Below are 25069 nucleotides of genomic sequence, written 5' to 3'. Positions count from 1 at the left end.
GGTACTTTGTCATTTGAGTAGGATTATTTCTGTGCGTGCATTGAAGTGTATGCCATACATGCATCATATCGTTTGTTGCATTATCACTTGCTGGTGTTTATTGGGTGATTGTTTCTTTGGGTAGCAACGGGTGTGGGAAACGAGTTTGAGGAGTCTGTAATTTAGCATGTGCCGAGTGTAAGCCAAATCTTATTACTCTTGCATCTATTATATACTGCAATATTTATCCTGCTTGCGAAATTCTTAGATGCGACTATTTCCTCTTTTGAGGCCTCGCCTTAAATAAGAAAAGTGTCGCATCTTAGTCGTTACAGGAGTAATAAACTGGAGAATAGAGGAAACAATTTTAGTTCCTTGCTATTTGGATATTTCACACCTCTTTTAATGTAAAGGTGTTTATATGAGATGTTAAGCACATTGAAAATTTTAGCAACTAAAATCTTCAATGCAATGATGTTTAACTTGTTATTGCTAAGCATCCTTCATTTGATGGTTTTGCAACTAAAGTTCTTCATGCTTTGATGGGTTTCTTTCATTTAAGTGTCTTGACTAGCTTCACACGCTTAGGATTGTTACCTCCTCCTTCATCATACTCATCTCTCTCTCTTAATTAACTTGCTATATTAGATTTTTTGTCTACTTCCTTCATCACGGTCCGAAAGACGTGTTTCGAAAATCTCTAAAATCAAGGTATTCGTTGACTGACAATCTTAACACCTGTACCAGGTACTCGTACGTGTTGAAAGGGGCCTCGTTACACGGTGGCGGGAAAATCAAGAGCGAGCTGCACGCAAATTCGGTTCGTGCATGTAGGCAAAGTAGGCAGGTCATACCTCATACGTATCACCGCCCGGCCGCCCCATGTGTCAGCACCGCACAGGCCGACGCCACCGTTCACCGTTGCGCACTCTCTAGCAGCCTACCTATACGAGTACAGATAGATGCAGCAACAGGCGCTTTCGCTTTGTACCTACCTCCGTCGTTGCCTTCCCCTTCCCTGCCTGCATGTTCGCTCGGGTCGCGCGCGCCGAGAAAAATCCCCGCACGCTCGACGAGGCCCGGTCGTGGCATGCCGTCACCCTAACCACCTCGACTCTCCTTCCACCAAACCAACCAACTCATCATCATCATCATCATCATCATCCCCTCGCTCTCTCTCCCGCGCGCGCGCCTACCTCCCCAAGAGAGCAGAGCAGAGGAGCCGCCTATATAAATCCGCCCGCCCTTTCCTCCCCCCCAATCTAGCACGCACACGCCACACGTGAGGGAGCCAAGCAAGGCGGATAGACGTACACACAACCATCAAGATCGGAGCGAGCGGCCATGGGGCGGTCGCCGTGCTGCGAGAAGGCGCACACGAACAAGGGCGCGTGGACGAGGGAGGAGGACGAGCGGCTGGTGGCCCACGTCCGGGCGCACGGGGAGGGGTGCTGGCGCTCGCTGCCCAGCGCCGCCGGCCTGCTGCGCTGCGGCAAGAGCTGCCGCCTCAGGTGGATCAACTACCTCCGCCCCGACCTCAAGCGCGGCAACTTCAGCCGCGACGAGGACGAGCTCATCGTCAAGCTCCACAGCCTCCTCGGCAACAAGTGGTCGCTCATCGCCGCGCGCCTGCCGGGGAGGACGGACAACGAGATCAAGAACTACTGGAACACGCACATCCGGAGGAAGCTGCTCGGCAGGGGGATCGACCCCGTCACGCACCGCCCCGTCACCGACGCCGCCGGCACCACCGTCTCCTTTGTCCACCCAGAGCCGCCCAAGGCGGAGCCGGTGACGGAGGAGAGCAAGCCGCCCAGGTGCCCGGACCTCAACCTGGACCTCTGCATCAGCCTGCCGTTCCAAGAGGTTGAGGAACGGCCGCCGGCGAGAGCATGCGCGAAGCCGGTCAAGATGGAGCAGCTGCAGGGCGGCGGCGGCGGCCTCTGCTTCCGCTGCAGCATCCTACGAGTGAGAGGAGCGGCGACGGAGTGCAGCTGCAGCAGCAACTTCCTGGGCCTAAGGGCCGGCATGCTCGACTTCAGAAGCCTCGAGATGAAATAGAAATTTGGGAATAATTATTCCATCAAACTTTCTGCTGTAAATTGTTGCTCCCTCCCTCCTACCAAGTTTTTATTTAGCTTTTAGGAAAAGATATACTACTCCTACTCCTATTAGAAGGTGAGGAGGAGACTGGTATTATTAGGTGATAGAGGATTTGTAGCGAGATCCTCTCTGCCCTCCTCGCTCTGCTCAGTTTCATGTAAATTATTACTGCTCCACTGATGAAATGGAATGGAATGAAATAATACAGTACTGTCTAACAGTGGTAGATACTAAATTCAGTGCGGTTTCCCATGTTGTCATGTCTCTCGAAACATCTCTCTCAAACATCCTGATAAGAGAAGTGGCAAATGAAACACTTTCCCAAGTAAGAATATGACAACTGAGTACTACTATACTACTTATCGTTAGTTAGTACAAAATAAGTGTCGTTGTGGTTTTAGCTGCCCTCCTTCCTCGTGGGATTCCTCAGTTTCAAGATGTTCTTGTGTACTTGGGTTATGGAGGGTCCGTTGTGCTGGTGGTGCAGATTGGTTGGAGAGGCTAGGGCTGCCTTGCCCTGTTGTGTTTCGGGTAGGGCGGCAGCAAGTTGAAATGCTGCCCGCCCGCCCGCTGCAAAGGAAAAGCAGCGGCCCTCCCCGGTTTGGTTGTTGCTGGATTGGATCGGATTGGTTTTGAGTTGAGTTGGAGGCGTCGCTTTGTGTTGTGTTGGTGCACTCCTGTCCTCGCTAGATTTTATTGGAGCCACTTTTGTGTTGCTTCGATGTCCGGACCGGTCTGAAGAGACAAACCAAAAGGCTGAAATTTTCCTTATTTTTCTTTTTTACCAACGAAAATGAACCTGTTTTTCTACTAGTACAATGACCGTGTATTGCTACGAAACTATAAAATACTCGAGTTGGGTCACTGATTTAGAAAATTGTTAAAATACAGTGGTGCCATGAGAAATTTGCTCACATTTCACTATTAGAAAGATAAAAAATATCACAAAATATCATAGGTCAGGCATTGAAGAATCTTAAATGACTATGATCCTTTACAAACACAACATTTTAAATGTTGAAACATATGAGAATAGACAATGGTACTGCACAAGGTCGTGGATCAGGTAGGAGGATAAGGTCTATCATCGTTTTCGAATTACAATATGTTCACTCTCTTTTTCTGTGATATATAACTGAAATAACTTGGTTGGAAAAGAAAAAGACAAGAGCATTATATTAAGTTGGAGTCGCATTTCTGCATTTGTTATTTGTGTCCAAGTGTTAGTCTCACATGAATAGTAATGTATTGTTTATTTGTCTTTGGTCCGACATGTGAGCACAAATATATTTGTTTATTTATGTTCATGGAAGAGGGCTATTCTCAATATGGGTAGTGGTGCATTTGTTTATTGATGAAGATTGTTGGTCCTACATGTGAACTCACTACCAACTTCAACCTTTATACGTAGGAAAGATATGAACAACGAGGAATGGGCCGATTTCTTATAGCATCTAGAGCCGGACTAATCAAATCCGATGTCCTACGTCCGCGAACGCACTAAACCATCCCTTATATCTTCCTGCATCTATATATCTTAAATCTGAGGATCGACTCGTTTGGTACAAAGGACTCAGGCCCCCGCGTCATCCTTCCTGGGCGACTCGGGCAAAGGTGAATCCACGCCCTTTCGAGGCCTCCCCCGTGCTACCCCTCACCTCACCGCCTTCCCATCGTCTTCGTCGAGCAAAGCTCGTGTGGATCTAGCGGCGGCGTGGCGTTGGCGTCCCCGGGTGGCTGACGTCGAGTTAGGGGATCTTGCGGCGGCTGATGGTGATGTGCTCCTCCGAGCAGGTCGCAGGTGCCTCGGGATGGCAGGAGGACGGTGGTGGTTGTGCGTGTGTTGTAGCCCGTGGTCGTGTTAATCCCTCCGATCTGGATCCGGATCTGGTTGGGTTGGTGCTTGGCCATGGTTGCGGTCGGGCTCCCCCTGGGCAGTGTGGGGGCCTGCTGCCGTGAATGAAGATGGCGGTCCTCGTGCTCCTCTTGCATCACGGCAACATCCTGCATGGTCAGTCCTCCTCGATCTGGTCATCGACTTGTCCCGCAACTGTTGTCGAAGATCTTGCACAAGATATCTGGATCAGATAAAATTCGGTCGCGCACGTTCATTTCAGCCTCCGAGGTCCCATGAGGATGTGATACGGAACTCTGTTGTTTTTTGATACCATGGGACATGTTGGCTTCTCAATATTTATGTTGTAAACAGATGTGGAGAAGGTTATGGTGACTGGGATCGGAGGATCAGTTAGACGGATGGGGCCTCGAGATGAACGAGTGAGCAAGGAGTTTGATAACTCTCGGGAGTAGTAGTGTCAAGTAGGGCGACAACACTAGAAGAATTCATTTTTGGTGGTGCTCCTCGAGTGCCGATGTAACGCCCCGGACACACCCGCCGGTGATCGTTACTCCTGGCGGGATCTAGACTGGCCCCACATATCAATACTAGTCTTTTCTGCGCACTTTGTGCTCACTCATGCGCACCCGGGATCAACTTCCCGGTCGATCACCCATCCTAGAGCTACTCCAAGCCAAGCACGCTTAACCTGGGAGTTTTGTTCGAATAGGCTCCCAGAAAAGAAGGAATTCTTTATTGATATGAGTGAAAAGACTAGTATTGATATGTGGGGCCAGTCTAGATCCCGCCAGGAGTAACGACCACCGGGGATGGGTGACCGACCAGGAAGTTGATCCCGGGTGCGCATGAGTGAGGACAAAGTGCGCACAAAAGACTAGTATTGATATGTGGAGTCAGTCTAGATCCCGCCAGGAGTAACGACCACCGGCGGGTGTGTCCGGGGCGTTACAGCCGAGCCGGGACTTTCAGGGTGAAAACCCAAGGTCTAGCCTTCATTGGTTGTGACTTGCAATTACCATGCTAATGGAATTGTTTCGAGAGCTCGATCTTCTCTAGGGTGAAAACCAAAGATCTTGGATCGGGCAACGACAATGATTATGTGGTGTTTCCTTCTTGAAGGCGTTTTTTTTTTTGTTTTCCACGTGATGTATTTGGTGGCGGTTTGTGTGCGGCTGCTGAGAGGAGTCGATCAATGTGACGAGACCTTTACTTTTTTCCTTTCTTTTTATTTATTTCTATGGTTGTGTGCATCCCGGATGTCTTTACAACATCTTGTAGCTGCAGAGGCTGCGTGTAGTTGGTATCTTCACATATTAATATATTTCCCTTTTCAAGAAAAACTTAAATTTAGACTTTTAAATCCATGCACGTCGATCATACAAGCCAATGTCTCACATAAATAACAAATGTTTGGTAGCGAAAATAAATAGCGTTTACATAAAATTTATTTAAAGTGCACAACTCAATCATCGGATTTTTGGATTCCATTATAAGTCCACACATGGTCGACAAGATCACTCAGTAGTAGCACGTACACATGATGATCTCGAACATTCTGATGTGTTTGTAGAAAGTTCATAAACTGAGCTGCATCTTGATCTTTCGGGATTAGAACTTGTTCTCCTCGCGCTTCAAAATCATTAGTTTGGAAAACACCATCACTCTTGTCCTCGACAATTATATTGTTCAAAATAACAAAACATGTCATGAGTTTATGATTCCAACATCATTGCAGCTCCATGAACAATTTCCCAACAAGTTTGAAGCACCAGAGCATGGAAGAGGAGAAAAAATAAACCTACTCTTCGATATAACTAAGACTCAAAACATTTTTACTAGGCTCGACTCGGTCAAGTACGATCACACAAAGGCTCCTATGATCGTAAGGCTCTGATTACCAACTTGTAACGACTAAGATGCGGTCCTTTCCTATTTAAGGGGCGATGCCCAAAAAAGGAAAGAAGCGCATCTATGCGTTACGCAAGCAAGATAAACATAGCACATACATAATTTAAGAATGACAAATAGGGAATCGTTTTCCATCTCACATAGATAATATCAGAGTTTACATCCACACATTTATTCAGACAAGGTAGTTCCGCTACGGACTACATAACATAAGAAAAGGCTATGCTATCCCGCATGCTTGCCCACGATCACGACCGCGCCTCAGTCTTCTGGATAGTTCACGTACAGGCGGTCGTTCTCCTCATTGTACTGCCACACCAGCTGTGTGCCATCTGGATCACGTGTGTCGGGCGTACCTGTACCTGTTGGGGTGTTGAAGTAATCTGTGAGCCACGGGGACTCAGCAATCTATGACCTTGGTATCGAAACTAGTCAACTTATTAGGTGAGGAAGGTTCAGTGTTTAGGTTGCAGCATCCTAAGCATTTATGGTGGCTAACTTACGTAGAACAGAGTTATAAATGTGGTGGTCTACGTGAGCGGATGAAGACTAGGTGATCACTAAGTGATCCTGAACACCTACTTATGTCAAACATAACCCCACCGTGTTTCGATCGAAGAGAGGTCTTCGAAGGGGACAAACACGGTTACGCACACAGTTGGCAGTTTTGTTAGAGTTAATTCAAGTTATCTATAACCGGATGTTAACAAATAATCCATGTTGCCACATAACCGCGGGCACGACTTTCCGAAAGATTAAACCCTGCAGGGGTTCTCCAACTAGTCCATCACAAACGGTCACGGGCCGCAAAGTAATCCTCTATCACGAATCTCGTGATCTCATCGGATTCCTTAGAGGAAAACCTCAACTCTAGGGAGAACCAAAGCTTCACCGGGATTCCTATACGCAAGATTTATCGCTAAGGTAAGACAAGACTAGCAGGACCTCCCGTCGTGTCGATGACCCCGATAAGAGCCGCGTATCTCAGTCTCAGGACACGACGGATGAGCTACACGCACGATGGCCTGATAGAAATCACTCAAGTTGCCCTGAGTTGGCCCCGCACAGTGCCCTAGTTTGGACCAACACTCATGAGGAGCACTCGCCCGGGTTGTTGATTAATTCCTCGGGGTAGCTATTCCCTATGCAAATTATTATTAGGCAATTAGCAGATTAAAACCAATGTTGGGTCCTTCCAGACAAGTCTTAACACTACATGATTTATCAAGGGGTCCCCATAACAACCCCGAACGTGTTAGGAGCGAACAGTTATGAAATGAAACACCGGTAGCCGTAAACTAAGGCGGCAATAACGGAACAAATCACCCGGCAAAAGGCTAGGCCTTCCGTCAGTTACCAAGTATATAGGTGCATTAATTAAATAGATAGCAGTTTAAAACATAATGATATCAAAACTCATGTTATCACATGAGACAGTTAGCACCTGCAACTAGCAACGCTAACATTAGAAGCTGAGCAAGCCTACTTAGTCATTCAACTTTAGCTAGGAGGGGAAAGTGTTTGGGTTTCATGGCAATATCAGGAGGCAATTATATCAGTGGTACGCAGCGAGCATATGACGAAGGAAACGTGAATCTAAGCATAACAAAGCTAGATACGGTATCAAGGTCACAGTCATCTTGCCTGTGATGTCTTCAGCTTGGAACTGCTCTTGTTCGTCCTGCACGTACTCTCCCGAATCCACGTACTCGCTCTCCGATCCCGGTGCTACCCGATATAAAAACAACAACCCAACATGATGCCACAAACACATGATGCCGGAGATGAGAATGTAGCATGCATCTCTAATCTAGTCACTTGCATATGCACGAGAAGAAAAGACAAACTTCTGGACAGAACTTCACTCTAAGCTATATTGACATGCATGAAGATGACATGAACATGTGCATCACGAGAAAACGATGCAAAAACATATAAAGAACATTGAGAACGGAGCTATGGAACAACCGGAAACTACGAAACAAGATACGGAGCCCTACAGATCAAATCCACCACAAGCACACTCCGATGGCACATTTCTGATATTCCCAGGTTGCCACATGATCAAGCAAACAAGTATAGGTGGGGTGGTGCAAAGAAACTCACCACACCACCAACTATGCACTCACAAGCTTCAAAACAACAAAACTATGTAATCTGTCCTAAACAGCATCATAGCAGTTTGAGAGCAACATGCAGAGCACCTTCAGCCACCCAAATTTGCCAAACAAGATATGTGGCAAAAGCTATTCAAAATCTCTACAAGCATGAGCAAGAAGATAATTCAAAGGAGTTACACACAGAAAGATCTACAGGTGCTAACTTGGACAAAAATAACATATTTCAGGGACTTGGTGAAAATCTGAGATTCTCACCAGCTGTTTATGCTCTGAAGCATTTTGACAGCCCCCAAAACAATATCTATAGAAAGTGAACGTGCATGAAAATTGACAGAGAGCTAGACAAATACAAAAGCTCCAATTCTCTAGTTGATTGCAAGGGTTGATTCCCAACACATGAACTTTTGCAACCACAACTACAAGGAAGAAAATAACAGCAGTTTCTCAGACTTAGTGAAAATCACAGATTTTCACTAAGCTGACAATTTCAGCCACATGCCTACTTTGACAAGACACAACTTGCACATACAAACTCCTAAGCCTGAAACAGAACCACCATGCTGTATAGGGGTTCACCCACTATTGCCACATCAAGGAATCATCCTCTTAGGCTCATCACATCACATGGCACCAAGCTCTACAACATAGATCAAAACAGAAAAATTACATTTCCAGAAAGTGTCCAAAAGGGAAATTTGATTTCACCAATGGATTCCTGGGATGATTCTACCCCAAAACATATATAATACTTGGGTACTTGCATAGAACAGATAGGCACAAAGCTAAGATGAAAAACTACATGGAATCACATAGTCTCAAATAGTGTCATATCACATGTGTTACTCAGTAGTTCATCACCTACACATGCACTTGCACACACTCATCACTCCAATGGTGCACATGAGGGGTAGATCTCATGTTCATGTGCCTTAGCACACCACCACACACACCATACATGCTAGCATCACAAGTGCTCAAGCACACACACCTACACATGCTAGTTTTTAACAGACACACATGTATCAAGCATACACACACTAGCACCTACACATTCTTATGAGCTCACACTCACATACATCAAGCATACACAGACTCACACATGGGTACACACACCTACACAAGCACTAACTCTACACAACACATACATACTAGCTAAACAAGAGGAAACCTACTGGTTTAGATATCTTAGGCAGCAAAATATTGCTGCCCAAGCAAATAACAAGCGAACAAACTAAAACACAGCAAAATGAAAAATAAAAAAATAAAAGGGTGGCTTGGGGATCGAACCCTCAACCTACTGGCCACATCAACTACACTACACCACTACACTACTGCCCAAGGGCTCGATAGAACAGAGGAAGCTAGCAGGGTAAGCTTCCCCTGCTGCTACTGTGCGAGCAAAACAAATCAAAAAGGGGTGCTCTGCGGGGGCTCGAACCGATGACCTGCGCAAGACAAAACACCCTACCGCCACTGCGCTGAGCAATCGTTTCTTAATAGAGAGGTGGGCTTTCCTGGGACGAAGGAGGAATCCCCACGGTTCCATTTCACCACTAAGAGCGGCGCGAGACGCACTGCATCTACTGCTCCACAAGCATGCGTCGGCGACAGAGAGAATACGGCGGCGTTGCTACGGCTCTACGCGCGATCTGCCGACAGGGGAAGGGGGAGGAGTGCTTCTGCTCACCCACTGGTCGAGGAGGTCATGCCTATCGGAGAGGAAGAAGAGGACGTCGAGGAAGAAGCCGTTGCGTAGGTGGTCGTCGGAGCGGAAGGGGTCGTCGTCGAAGTAGACGAAGCAGAGGCGTTCGTCGTCGATCAGCTACGGGAATGGACTCCCCTGAGGTCCCGCGTGCTCTTGCACTGCTTGGAGAGGAAGAAGGTGTACGGCAACAACGGCGACGAGCTCATCACGGATCGGCCATGGTGGAGGAGGAGCTCGCCTACCTTCTGTCGACGAGGGAGAGGGAGGAGGAAGATGGGAAAGGAGGTGGCGGTGACTTGGAGGAAACCTAACCAGGGCACGCACGCCAAGGATAAAATAGAGGGCGAGGGAGGCCGCCTCGACGTCCGTGAGCCACAACGTCGACTCTCTGTCTCGCGCTCTCTCTGACGGACTGACGGAAAGGTGCGGGGGGAGGAAGGCGCCATCACATGAGAGGGAAGGGAGTGGGCTGTCGCGCGAGGAGGTAGCTGGGCCAGCGAGGAGGAGGAGGCCCACTCGGAGGCGCCGGGTAAGAAAGAAAAACCCACTGGTTTTTCTATTTAAAACAAAACAGAGACAAATAAAAACACACACGCAACACTGTTGACCCTAAAATAAAAAAAAAATGCCCCTCGTCATAAGGGAATTATGACCCAATAAAATAAAATGAAAAGAGGATTTTTGGAGCACTTAAATATTTACAAAAAAGAATTAAATAATCTATTTTGTGAATAAACACCCCTCTCAAACATAGTTTCAAAACACATTAGGCTTAGCGCCACATCGACCACAAAACACTCTAAATGATCTACATTTTTGAACCAGGGTTAGAGCAAGTAAATCTTGAGCTTTGAGAAAATAAAGAAGGGGGGTTTTGAAACCTAGTTGAAAGCTAACATAGTTGCAACCCAATTTTCAAACGCCATCTCATCATCACATGCACATCACATCACATACCACATCCAAGGATCCACAACAACAACAAACACAATGAGGCATGAATGATATGGATGCATGAATGCAAATGGGAGACAAGGTATGATCACATAAAATAACACAAGCATATAACTCACAAGGCAATGACATCATGGACCCACACATGAAGGTTCCAAATATGACAAGTTACACTCTGGGGCATTACACCTTGATACATTTCCCACAAACCTTTGCGACAATTCTTCCATTATCAATGCATGCAATCAATTGATCCGAGCATTCCCGGAAACCCTCTAGCCTCTCCAATAGACAACAACTTCTTTGTGTCCTGCGCATTGGTTCTCTCAGATACTCTCATGCAAACACATGTACCACAATGCACGCAAAATTTACAGTAGTCTTCAGGCATGTGCTCCCCCCCGACCATCTCACCCATGGCATCTGCGGCAATACCAAGTGCAAGTATCCTTAGTGCAGCCGTGCACTTTTGCTTCGCACGAACAGAAAGTTGACCGCAACAATCCCTTATGATCTTGAAGTAGTCATCGTGTGCCTCCACTCCCTCTACAATGAGCAAAAAACAATGGTTCTAGCATGCAAAACGGTGACGAAACCATGGATCATCCAGGAAAATTGGGTTCGAAGCGAAATAATCCTTCTACAGTAGCCGTGCTTCGGATACCCTATCCCGATTGATCACTCTTCTCCCTTTGATTGAGTTCTTGAGGTTGAGAATATTCTCCAGTTTTCAGTTCATTTCCTCTTACATGCTCATGAGCATGCTCGTATCCACTTATTTGTCCAAATCCGAGGAATCGAAGAACTCATCTTGAATCATTTGATCAAGCTCTGCCAGTCCGTACTCCTTGTCCGACGAATCATCGGAATTTATAATTTTCCTTAAGAAAAACACAAAAAATCTAGGTCAGAGAATGTGTCGAACACATGGAGTGCAAGGGGGAACTCGGGAGTTGCAGGATGTACCGCGATGGTATCCGGACTGGCGACGACGTCCCGATGACGAAGACGGGAGACATGAGTGATGTGTCGGTGCTGGTGGTGCACACACTTGAAACGTATGGGGAGCTGCGAAATGGACAGCGTCGAGGAGGAAAAAGAGAGGAGAGAGCGAATGGATCTGGTAGGTCTAGGGGGTGGCTTTGGTGCAATTTACGATGGGGTTGTGGTAGTTGGTCCGGTCCGACATGGCGAATACGCATGAGCATGCCGATACCGGCCTCATATTTAGACCGGATATGAAGGGTGTCGGTCAGCCTGGACGTTTGAGGCCCGTTTAATGCGCCCGTGTGAATCATCTTTTGTGACCGGTGAGTAACGGGGCGGCCTGTTCGAAAGTTTGAGACGGATTTGAAAGATCCAACTATAGATGCTCTTAGAGCAACTCTACGATTTGTAAAAACATGTGGCCAAACAAACCTTAGTGAAGTAGTATATTTACTTCACTATGTTTTGGTCAAATCTAGCCGATCTCTCAAATATAATGAAGTATATTTTTTGTTGTTTCTAATTTATGTGATTCTAGTTTACATTGCAACGTTACTCTTCTGTTCTTAAATATAAGTTTTTTAAAGATTTAAATATTAACTACATATAAAGCAAAATGAGTGAACATACACTTTAAAATACGTCTATATACAAACGTATATAGTCCATACTCAATACTTCTTCACATAGGTTGGATTTGTATCAAAGTAATCTCATGATCTTGACATGGCCCTCTGCTCTATCAAGGTTGAGTTGCATGCGGCCAAACTGTGACTCTTTCTGCCGTCGAATATCATTATTGGAAATCATGCCAAGATTTCGCAAAAAAAATATCATAACACAAAGAATTTCACCTTCTTCCATTTCGTGTGCGACAAGTCTTCAAAAATCTAAACTAGAATTGTGTTGTTAGTAAAACAAAATTATACTTCATTATATTTAGGGGATCAGTTAGAAGTGATGAAAACTTAAATGAAGTAAATATACTCTGCCAAATCCATTCCATCATTTTACTTCTTTCTTTATAGGGATTGGCTAGAGTTGCTTCTTAGAGTAGTAATTATTCCCATACATTTTGATCAAAATATTATCTCATCCTCCATGTATGGCGCCACAGATGGACTTTGAATTCCCGCTATCCGAAAAGTCAGTCATCGGTGGAACGAGGATTATCAGCCGTGGAAGGTGCAGATCGCCTATGCACCAAGGCGGACAGTGGAACATTTGGAGAGCAAGCAAGGAAGGAGCAAGAGCTTTGTGCCGGCCGGACAACGACTGTATCTTTGGATCCATTTTTGTAGTCTATAATGGTTGCCGACATGACCTCCAACAACGAAGATAACTCCTAAGTTGTTGACCCGGAGAGCGCTCCCCTCCTGGGCATGAACTAGGGAGCCCCTCCCCTCCCCTCCGCGCCGCGGGCCGCTCCGGCCGCGGCGGTCACCCACCAGCCTTCATGGCCCCGAGCCGCGCGCCAAGATCCGCCGGTCACTCGTCTGCCCGCGCTGTCGTCAAGCACGGGGCGGGATCCACGGGACTGGACGCGTCTCCTCCGGCTTCACCGGCATCTAAGTCTCCGCGCGATCCCCCGCGCCGCCGCGAATCCTGCTGCGGGGTGAATGCTCCTCCTCGGCGCAGGAAGGCTCCCCATTTTCCAACCCAGACCCAGCGCGGCACCCTCTTCTGCACTCCTGCAGCCGACGGACCGGCCGAGGCCGCAGTCCCCAGGACCCGCCGTAAATGCGCCGCGCCCGGACCCCGCTGTCGCAGCGGCGCCCTTGCCGTCCCGTCGCCTCATGTCCATAGTCGTCGCTCCTCCGCTTCCCATTTCGCGGCTGGTTGGGCAATGGTCAGAGGTGGCTCGCCGGAGGGGACGCGTTGCCTCGGCAGACCCGTTGGTCCCCGGGCAGCGCTGTGCGGATACGAGGCAGAACCGCCCCTCGGGCAGAGCTGCAGCCCCACCGGCCTTCTTAAGTCAGTTCAGAGGAAGATGTTTTCGGTGCCTCAGTAGCAAGCACCGCAGGGCAGAGTGCAGAGACCCCATTCACTGCGTACTCTGCAGAAGAGCTGGCCACATCGCCAGGAGCTGCCCTCGTCGCCGTCTCCCTCCGGGGGCGCCGGTCTCGGCTCGCAGCCGGCTAGGCCCGCCTGCTCCTGGCCAGCCGCTACAAGCGCGCATCTGCTTCCCTCCGCCCCCGGTCGCTTCTCTCATGTCGCCGCTGAAGCCTACAATGCTACACCACATCGACCCTGCGAGGCGGCCCAGGGACAGCCGCTCGGTGGCTATTCCCTCGCCGGCAGTAGACCAGACCATTTTCTTCCTCAGAAGCCACGCCGTCACCCTGTCTGCCGCCGACGGCGTCAACGCATCGTCCCCCATGGCGGTGGGAAGGGCCCTGGAGGCGCAGCTCGCAGTGCCCGAGCACTCGCTGCGCGTCACGGCGCACCACCCGGAGCACTACCTGGTGATCTTCTCCCAGCCGACACAGCAGGTCAATGCACTGCGCCGGGCATCCATCCGGGTTGACGGAGCCGTCTTCAACGTTGCCTCCTGGCACGAGCACGACCACGCCTCGTTCGGCTCACTGCTGCTCCATGTCCGAGTCGTCATCGAGGGCGTCCTCATGCACCTCTGGTCTGTCGAGGGGGCGGAGGAGATCCTCGGGAGGAGGGTCAGATTGGATCGCCTCGACAGCAGGACGCTCGAGCGAGGCCACACGAAGACGTTTGCGTGCTGGGTTTGGACCGACGACGTCGGAAGCATCCCCACCAAACACTGCCTCGGGATCCTTCCGAGGGGAGCAGGCCGTGTCGAGGAGATGGTGGGATTCTCCCCACCAGACAGAAGAGTAGCTCCACCACCGGCGACGGCCGAGTACTCCATGCTCATCCACGTCGACCGCATTGAAGATTGGACCCCTCCGCCCCCCTGTTCTTCCCACTCCGAGCGGAGCGGACTCCCGTCCTCCGATTTGGATGGCGACGACGCCCCCTTCCCGACGGTCGCGCCCGCGTCCTGGACAATGGGGACAGAGGACGGCCAAGATGGGGGAAGAAAGAAGCGCCAGGCCCGCGCGCCGGTGGCCAGTGTCGGCTACCGGGGAATGGCTCGCAGCGGCCGAGAGCAAGACGGCGACGGGGATGGTGACCCGAGGGGGGGGAGAACACCGCTCCTGGAAGGACGTTCTTCTCCGCCGTAGCCGCGCTCCGACAGTCCCCACACAACCACCGGCTCCTCGGCAGCGCAGCCGCTCTCCAGCGCCAAGACGTCGGTCACGGGACTCCTCCGGCCGCCGCCGCGGAGAGAGGAGGGTCTCGGTCGGGAGGCAGCATCACGCACAGCGGGGCAGGTCCAGGCCTCCGCCCCCCCCCCCCCTGTCAGACCAACACAGCCGCGTGAGGCTCATGCCAAGACCACGGGAAAGGACCCGGTGGACGAGTTCTTCAAAACAGCGAGCAAGCAGCCGATGACCTACCCCGTAGTCGACGCCACAGCGGCAGACGTTCAGGCGGCAACAGACGCCGTACTGGCCGAGCCACTGCACTTCGACGAAGGATCCCTGCTCGAGGCAGCAGGGGAGGCATTGCAGCTAGACGCCTTCAGTCCCACGCTGTCCGACTACGGCCACTTCAACAGGGTGACTCCCTCCTCCGCGCGCACGATGGAGGTCCAGCTGGGAGCTGTGACCAGCCGTGTGAGCCAGCTCGAGCTCGTCGAAGAAAGCGGCAGCAGGGAACCTGGCCTCTTCCATGAGTGCAGGCCTCCTCTGCTGGCCGCGCCACCCACCAGAAGGTCTGTGCTGCCGCCGAAGAGCAGAGTGCAGGCTGCTCCGACCAAGCACAGCGCGCGGCAGGCAGCAAACACGTCCATCGTCCCGGTAGCGCAGCGTGCCTCCCTCCGTCTCGTCAAGGAGCTAGGGCTGCTAGGACCGAAGGAGAAGATGACTGAGGACCTAGCAAAGGCACTAATTCGACGCTTCGATGAGCCTCTCTCGGACAGCGACATTGCGGTCATCGCCAAGCTCACCCGCCTCGACGGGGAGGCCCTTTCAGCCATGGCTCGCATGGCCGGCCCCGACGTAGTGGCCGAGAAGGCCGTAGTCTAGTTATGATAAGAGTAAACTTCGTTTTTATCCGGTGGCGACCGGCGGGCAGCCAGTTAGAGCTAGGTTTCTTTCCCTTGTGTACGGTTAGCGAGGTCGTATCCTATCGCCGTCGTAGCTTGGGGCCTATTGGTGGGCGACGACGATCCCCGGTTATGTTGGAGGTGTTTGTTCTGGGCCAAAGGCCAACGAAATATAGTCACCGGAGACTTGTTAGTTCCCCCCATGAGTGACAAGCTACCCCCGATCATGTGTTGGAATGTTAGAGGTCTAAACCAACCAGCAAAGAGGGAATCAGTGTGTGCGATGGCAAAATCATTGCGAGCAGCAATTTTGTGCCTACAAGAGACAAAGATAGACGCATGGACACCACAACTAGTGCAGGAGATAGGAGGAACACAACTCACAGAATGCATCGCTCTTCCGGCGATCGGCACGAGCGGGGGGGGGGGGGGGGGGCGGCAATCCTATGGAATAAAGAGCTCGCTACAATAGTTTCGCATGCGGTAGGGATTTTTGCAACCACTGCAAAGGTCACCCTGCTAGGATAGAGCCAGCCTTTCTGGCTATCCTCGGTCTATGGACCAGCGGACGATGCCAGGAAGGAGGCGTTCCTCCGCGAGCTATCTTTCTCTACGCCACCGCCTGCGGAGCCGTGGTTGATAAACGGCGATTTCAACCTATTTTACGAGGCTAGGGACAAAAATAACCTTAACCTCAACAGGAGGCTCATGGGCAGGTTCAGGCAGGCCATCGACACTGCCGGGTTGAAGGAAATTAGATGTACAAACCGCCGCTACACGTGGAGCAACGAGCGACAAAACCCGACGCTAGTTAGCATCGACAAGTTCTTCTGCAACCTTCAATGGGAATGCCAATTCCCCTCGGCGTCACTGCACGCGGCATCCACGGCCACCTCCGACCACTGCCCGCTAGTACTCACCGACACATCAGCAACTACACGCCCTGCCATGTTCAAATTTGAAAACTTCTAGCCTGGGTTCCCGCGGTTCCACGACACGGTTGAACGGGCCTGGAATAGACCAGTGCAGTCTACCTGTGCTTTCCATCTTCTCCTCACCAAAATGACGCGAACTGCACGGGACCTGAAGATTTGGAGCAAATCCTTCTTCAGCGATACAAAATTGCAATTCCACCTCGCGGCAGAATTAGTCCTTAGGTTCGATGTAGCGCAAGAAAGTAGGCGTCTCTCAGATGCAGAGTTTGATCTTCGAAAACTCCTCAAGCTACGTATGCTCGGCCTCGCTGCGGTCGAGCGTGCACGATGGCGACAGGCATCTAGACTTACATGGCTTAGGATGGGCGACGCAGGAACAAAATTCTTCCACATCAAGATGAGAGCAAGGCAGCGGAAAAACTTCATCCACACTTTAAAGGCTGGCGACGACATAGCTACGACACACCAACACAAAGAAGAAGTCATCTATAGACATTTCAACGAAGGGTTAGGGAAAACAGCTACCCGCACCGTCACAATAGACTGGGCTTCCTTACAGCTACCATCAGTTCATGGGAGAGGTTTGGACAACCCTTTCACAGAAGGGGAAGTATGGGATGCAGTCAAGGCATCACCTTCGGAGAAGGCACCGGGACCGGATGGTTTCACGGGGACTTTCTTCAAAACGAGCTGGGCTCTAATTAAGGAAGACGTGATGGAGGCTTTTCACAGCTTCTATCACCTGACTAGAGGAGACTTCTCCAAACTTAACTCTGCCACGATAGTACTAGTGCCAAAGAAGGAAGGAGCCTCCGAGGTGCAGGACTACATACCGATAAGTCTAATTCATTCGATCTCCAAGCTTATAGCTAAGGTTCTTTCAAGAAGACTAGCTACGATCATCGACAGCTTAATCTCGCCAGCACAATCAGCTTTCTTATGTGCCAAGTCAACGCAAGACAGCTTCCTCTACGTACAAAATGCCGTTAGAACTCTACACCGAAAGAAGACCCCCGCGCTGCTGCTGAAGCTAGACATTGCAAGAGCCTTCGACAACGTTGTGACGCCCTCGATTTAATCGTACGCTAATCATACACGCAAATGCGTACGATCAAACCCAAGGACTCACGGGAAGATACCACAACACAACTCTAGACACAAATAAAATAACATCAGCTTCATATTACAAGCCAGGGGCCTCGAGGGCTAGAATACAAAAGCTCGATAAACACACGAGTCAGCGGAAGCAACAAATATCTGAGGACAGACATAAAACATGGGGTGCCTTAGAGAAGGCTAGCACAAAAGATACAACGATCGAACGAGGCGAGGCCTCCTGCCTGGGAACCTCCTAACTACTCCTGATCATCAGCGGCCTCCACGTAGTAGTAGGCACCGTCGGGGTAGCAGTCGTCGGCGGCGGGGACCTCCATCTCCTGGGCTCCATCATCTGGTCGCAGCAAAAGGATCAAGGGAACAAGGGGGGAGCAAAGCAGCGGTGAGTACTCATCCAAAGTACTCGCAAGTCTTACATCAGAACTATTCTAATTATGCATCAGTATCAAAGAAGGGGGTTATATGTGGACTGACTGCAGCAATGCGAGAATAGAGAGAGAAGGCCTAGTCCTATCGAAGACTAGCATCTTCAGGGTCTTGCAGCAATAGACGAGAGTAGAACAGGGGTAAAACATTAATAGTCATATTGTTGCAGCAATATTAAAGTGAGGTCACGCCTAAAGATCCTCCCTCGACTCCCTGCGAGGAAGCAATCCCGAGGCAAACTAATTCCAGTTAAGTAACAATTGTAGTTGTAAAAGACCGGGGCACAACTCCAAGTCGTCCTGTAACCGTGGACACGGCTATCCGAATAGTTAATTTTCATCCCTGCAGGGGTGCACCACATGTCCCGTCACGCTCGATAACACTCTGGCCGGACATACTTTTCTGGGTCCTGCCCGGCCTCGGAATATCGACACGTCGCAGCCCCACCTAAGACTAATCAGAGAGGCCAGCCCGCCGGTCTAAATCCTAAGCACAAAGGGTTCATGGGCCCAGTTCCCCTTCACGCTCCTGCACGTGGCGTGGGCGGCCGACGTCAGTCCTAGCATCCCTTAATCACAAGCGCGATGCATCTCGGGACCATTCGGGCGCGCACCGCTACATTGCTGGCATCTGAAAAGCTTCGGCTGATACCGCGACGCCGAGTACCCATAATTCTTCCCGCGTAGCTGATTAGTGCGAAAAGGTCTCCGACCAACCCAGATCAAATACCCAAATCCATTAGCATTTTAATTAGGCCATCAACACAGTCTCACGGGAATCCACCCGTCTTACAACTAATCACCAATGATCCCAGTAACATGGTCGAGTAACTGTGTGGTCGTAACATCGGGAGGAATCCGAGGTATCACCCTCATTGGATTCCGAACGATGTACCCGTCAAGGTGGGCTTAGAGGAATCACCCTCGGGGGTCCCACACTCGCGGGGTTGCACGACAGAGGCGTCATCGGGAATGGTTAAAGAGGAATCACCCTCGATAACCACGACCGACTAGCTATACTACACAGATATCATCAGGAGTACTTAGCGAGGTGTCACCCTCGGTACCCGATAGTATCTCTGTAGTGTCGTACAACGAAGAGGGGGTGAATGTGCTGTGTCGGGTCTGGCTCGTCGATCAGAGATCGAGATTTGAAAACAAGGGGGCAACTGATCTACGGGGTCAGAGGGGATGACTGCTCCACCTATACTAAGCAGATTAAAGGTACAGGACAGAAAGTAGCAGTTCATCAAAAACAGGCTATGCATCAGATATAGGAGCTAACTACAACAGTAGCAAAATACTAATGCAAGCAGTAGAAAGAAAGATATAGGCGATATAGGAATGATCAAGGGGTGTTTGCTTGCCTTGCTGCTCTGCGGCAAAGGACTGATCGGCAGGGTCGTAGATGTACCCGGCAGCAGGGTCGTAGATGTACCCGGCAGCAGCGTCAGTCTCGGGGTCTACCAGTAAGAAGAGGGGGAAGAAACAATAAATAATAGCACCGATGCAACACAAAGCATCACATGGAAAGATGCAGGCTAGACATGAGCTAACGCAGTAACATCCGTCATAGACGGGTCGGAAGAATATCTGAAGATATTTTCCGGGTCTCGGGCTACTACCGGTTATACTGGAAACGATGGAAAAGTTCCATGTTTGCTATGCTAGGGACGCGTGACAGACGAACGGACCGTGTACCCGGTTCGTCTCGTTTTGCTGATCAACTTTCATGTTGAAATTATTTCGATCTGACTTACGGATTATTTTATATTAATTTTCAAAGTTTTATTAATTATTTAGGAATTAAAAACAGATTTAGCTATTTTAATAAAATCCCATTATGACATCATCGCGATGTCATACTGACATCAACATTTGACTGGTCAACTGACCAGCGGGTCCCGAACGTCATAGGCACAAGTTTTTATTAAGATTAATTATTAATTAATCAGATTAATTTAGTGGGGGACCCGCGTGTCATACTCTAATTATGTAATTAATTATTATATCTATTTATTTATTTATTTAATAAAAACATTATTTTTATTTTTATTTTAACTATCGCGTGGGGCCTCCCTGTCATAGACAGCGGGTGCATTGGCCCCACCGGTAAGTGACCTAAGGCTATTTACTCATTTTTTTCCATAGATATAAACATGCAAATATCATATTCCTCCAATATCTATATACGCAATACATACATAAATACGGGTATCAAATACATACATACATACATACATACGGAATACAACATTTGTTTTTATTTATTTTCTCTCAAAACTCTCATCTCCCTCTCTGTTAACAGAGAGACACAGAACTCACTTTCTCCTAACTCAACATAGAAGAACCAAATGTTCAATCCTTCCTACCGGAGTCTACCGTCGACGGATCGGGGTCTCGTTTGCCGGAACGGAACCGGGACGGCGAGGAGAACGACATGGTGGGAGGAGCCCGAGGAGGGGCTCACCGACGTTGACGGGAGGGGCCGGTGAAGCCGGAGTTCGCGGGAAGCTGAGGTGACGGCGAGGAGGAGGACGAGGCGGTGACGGTGACAGCGCTGTTCCGGCGAGGAAGAGGCGTAGGGGAGGCCCGGTGGGGGAGGGGCTCGCCGGCGTGGTGTAGGGGCCGAGGGGGCCGGTCTCCCTGCCCGGTCCCTCCTGGACCGAGCGGGAGGAAGGGGGGGCGCGACGGGGGGGGGGGGGGGGGGGAGGCCCCTGGCCTGGGTCGGCCGGCCAGGGAGGATCCCGGGAGGGCCTCGGCCGCCGGAGGTGTTGGACGGGTCCTCGGTGAGGAGAGGCAGGGGGGCCGCCGGCGGGGAGTGAGGGGTGGAGAGGAGGGCCGGTGGAGGGAGGTCGTGGGGGCTGCTCGCCGGCGAGGGGGGGAGGCGCGCCGGCCAGGGAGGGGTGGATCTGAGAGGGGGGGTGACGGGAGGTACGGGAGGGAGAGAGAGCGTGGGGGTGGGGTGGGGCCCCCAGCGATGGGAAAGGTGGGTGGCGGCGCTGGAGGAAGAGGGAGGGAGCGAGGCGTGGCGTGGGGGGGCGTCGCCCTAGGGTTTGAGGGGAGGGTGGCGCGGGTGGGCTGGCCAGCTGGGCCTTTTGGCCCAGCTCGGTCAGGGGGGTGGGGGTTGTTTTTTCCTTTTCTTTATTTTGTTGTTGTTTTATTTTGTTTTGTTTTATTTTGCCTTTTTTTATTATTTCTTTCTTTCCTATTTATTTTACTAACTGATTTTTCTTTTTAAATACTTTCTTTTACAATTTATTATACATACTTTCAATTCTTTCTTTCATATACATATTCTTTTAATATTTGTAATGAACTTATAAAGTACTTTTCTTTTGTTTTCAAATTTTGAATCCGGATAAACTTGAATCAACGCGGGTGTGAGATAGGAATTCGATGACGTGGCATCATTAGCGGTTGATCACTGTAGCTTAATTACAATAATTACTGTTGCAAAAGTCGAGGATGTCACAATTCTCCCCTACTAACAAGAATTCTCGTCCCGAGAATTAAGAGGTAGAGGGAAAGAGCCCGGGGTATTCATCACGAAGATGATCCTCGCGTTCCCAAGTGGCTTCATCTTCAGAGTGATTTGACCACTGCACCTTAAGGAACTTGGTGACCTTGCGACGAGTCTTACGTTCAGCTTGGTCGAGAATGCGGACCGGATGCTCTTTATAAGAGAGGTCTTGTTGTAGTTCAAGCTTATCATGATCCACTGCTCGAATAGGGTCCTTGAAGCAGCGACGGAGCTGAGAAACATGGAAGACATCGTGAACCTGAGAAAGGTTCACCGGCAGTTCCAATTGATAAGCCACTCTTCCACGCCTTTCGAGAACAGTGAAAGGACCAATATAACGAGGAGCTAACTTGCCCTTGATTCCGAAACGGTGTGCACCTCTCATTGGTGTGACACGAAGATAAGCCTTTTCGCCAGGTTGATAGACCATATCTTGATGATGACGGTCATACTGACTCTTCTGACGAGACTGAGCAGCCTTCAGATTCTCATGAATAATGCGGACTTGATCTTCGGCATGTTGAATAATATCCGGACCGAAGAGTGATCGTTCCCCAGTTTCTGACCAATTCAGAGGAGTTCGACACCTTCGCCCATACAATACTTCGAAAGGGGCCATCTTCAGACTAGCTTGATAGCTATTGTTGTATGAGAACTCGGCATACGAGAGAGATTCCTCCCATTTCTTACCGAAAGAAATGACACAAGCTCGAAGCATGTCCTCGAGAATTTGGTTGACTCGTTCAACTTGTCCCTGGGATTGAGGATGAAATGCAGTGCTGAAGGACAGATGAGTCCCCATAGCCTTCTGAAAACTTTCCCAGAATTTTGAAGTGAACAAGCTGCCACGGTCCGAACTGATTACCAACGGAATACCGTGAAGTGAAACAACTCTTGACATATAAAGATCTGCCAGCTGACTAGCATTAATCGTTTCTTTGACGGCCAGGAAATGTGGAACTTTGGACAGTCGATCAATGACGACAAGAATAGCATCATTACCTTTCTGAGATCTGGGAAAAACAGTGACAAAGTCCATTTCAACATGGTCCCATTTCCACTCGGGAATACAGATAGGTTGTAGAGTTCCAGTAGGCTTTTGGTGTTCTGCTTTGATACGCCGGCATATATCACATTCTGCCACATAGCGTGCAATGTCTTGTTTCATATTGGGCCACCAGAATCTTTGTCGGATGTCTTGGTACATCTTGGTACTACCCGGGTGAATAGACAATGGTGTGTCATGAGCTTCTTCCATCACCTTCCCACTCATCCTGAGATTTTCCTTCTTATTTAGGACGAATAGGCGACCCTTGAAATACAAGGCGCCACCTTCATCAACAGTGAAAAAGGAGGGTTTACCCTTCGCAACATAGCTCTTAATCCTGTCGACATCATCGTCAAAGTCTTGTATATTCTTTATGGAGCTCACAAGATCTGGTTCAACCACTAGGTTACTGAGGGAACCCTGATTAACAACACGAAGGTTCATCTTTTGACACTCTTCAGGAGGGGGAACAAGGTAACCCTGAGGAACAATGTGGAGGTTCAGCTTACGGAATTCCTCTTGCAGACGATCGTGAACCTGATGAACCTGGAGGTGGTTGCAGTATGACTTTCGACTTAAGGCATCAGCCATTACATTAGCCTTGCCAAGGGTATATGATATACTACAGTCAAAATCTGCTATACGCTCCATCCATCTTTGTTGACGCAGGTTCAGCTCCGGTTGAGTGAACAAGTACTTCAGACTTTGATGGTCGGTGTAGATTTCACAGCGATTACCGACAAGGTATTGTCGCCATTCCTTCAATGCATGAATGACTGCGACAAGCTCGAGATCATGAACTGGGTAGTCCTCTTCATGAGCACGCAGTTGACGTGAAGCATAAGCGATCACCTTGCGATCCTGCATTAGGACACAACCTATTCCTTGACGAGAAGCATCACAGTATATGACGAAATCCCTTTTCGTATCTGGAGGAGCAAGTACTGGAGCGGACGTCAGTTTGTCCTTGAGCGCCTGGAAACTTTCCTGACATTTATCAGTCCATTCATACTTAACACCTTTGTGAAGCAGGTTGGTTAAGGGCTTCGCAATCTTGGAGAAGTTCTCGACGAATCGACGGCAATAGCTGGCGAGTCCGAGAAAACTTCTGACTTGCTTGACATTCTTCGGGGGGTCCAGTCAAGAATAGCTTGAATTCGTTCGGGGTTGACCGCAATTCCATCCTTGGAAATCACATGACCAAGGTAAGTCACTTCGTCTAGCCAGAACTCACATTTGGAATACTTCGCATAGAGTTTATGCTCCCGAAGCTTATCCAGTACAAGACGAAGATGCTCAACATGCTCTTCTTTGTTCTTCGAAAATACCAGAATATCATCCAGATATATCACGACAAATTTGTCGAGGTAGTCCATGAATATATAATTCATCAATCGAGAGAAGGTTGCCGGTGCATTGGTTATGCCGAAGGACATGACGGTGTACTCGTATGATCCATATCGAGTAACAAAGGCGGTCTTTGGAATATCCTCCTTGCGAACACGAATCTGCAGGTATCCCAATCTCAAGTCGAGCTTAGAGAAAACGGTGGAACCAGCAAGTTGATCATACAAATCATTTATCCGAGGGAGAGGATATTTGTTTTGAATAGTGGCCTGGTTGATAGGACGATAGTCTTGGACCAATCGATTTGTCCAATCCTTCTTCTTAACAAAGAGAGAAGGTGCTCCCCAAGCAGAGGAACTCGGACGGATGAAACCCAGACGGAGCGAGTTGTCAATTTCTTGCTTAAGTTCAAGGAGTTCATGTGGTGGCATTTTATAAGGACGCTTGGCAATAGGAGTGGTACCGGGTACCAAGTCAATGACAAACTCGACAGCTCGAGCAGGGGGAATCCCCGGAAGTTCTTCTGGAAAGACATCTTGGAATTCTCGGACCACTGGAATGTTTTCAATCCCTTCCAGAGGCGACACATTTAATGCATTCAAAGCATATAGCCGTGCCTCAGCATTACGGATGAGATGCGCATGGTAGCTTATTACTTCATCTGAAGGGTGTAGGAGGTGGACGGTCTTGGTGGCAGAAACGATCGATGCCGTATGAGCTTTCAACCAGTCCATCCCCAATATGAGATCAATGTTGGATGACTTTAGTAGGATGGGGTTGGCAAGGAATTCTAATCCTTCAATTTCAACTGGAACATGGGGGCAAACCACAGAGGTTCGGCATTCGCCCCCAGGGGTGTTTACCACTATCGGGATGTTCATCTCTTCGCTCCTAATGTCATGCATGTATGCAAAATTTTCCGACATAAAGGAATG

The 25069-nt window shown here is 49.4% G+C and overlaps 1 protein-coding gene across 1 annotated transcript; it reads left to right on the top strand.

Annotated features, from left to right (window-relative positions):
• Positions 1-1008: 1008 nt before the first annotated feature.
• Positions 1009-2300, top strand: LOC123412860 (myb-related protein Zm38-like). The gene has a single exon (XM_045105805.1). It carries the CDS (start codon positions 1324-1326, stop codon positions 2038-2040), a length of 717 nt encoding a protein of 238 aa, XP_044961740.1. The 5' UTR covers positions 1009-1323; the 3' UTR covers positions 2041-2300.
• The last annotated feature ends 22769 nt before the right edge of the window (positions 2301-25069 follow it).

This window comes from Hordeum vulgare, chromosome 7H, assembly GCF_904849725.1.
Source record: "Hordeum vulgare subsp. vulgare chromosome 7H, MorexV3_pseudomolecules_assembly, whole genome shotgun sequence".
Classification (NCBI taxonomy): domain Eukaryota; kingdom Viridiplantae; phylum Streptophyta; class Magnoliopsida; order Poales; family Poaceae; genus Hordeum; species Hordeum vulgare.
The sequence above is the reverse complement of the archived record's forward strand: the minus strand, read 5'-3'. Positions and strand labels throughout refer to the sequence as shown.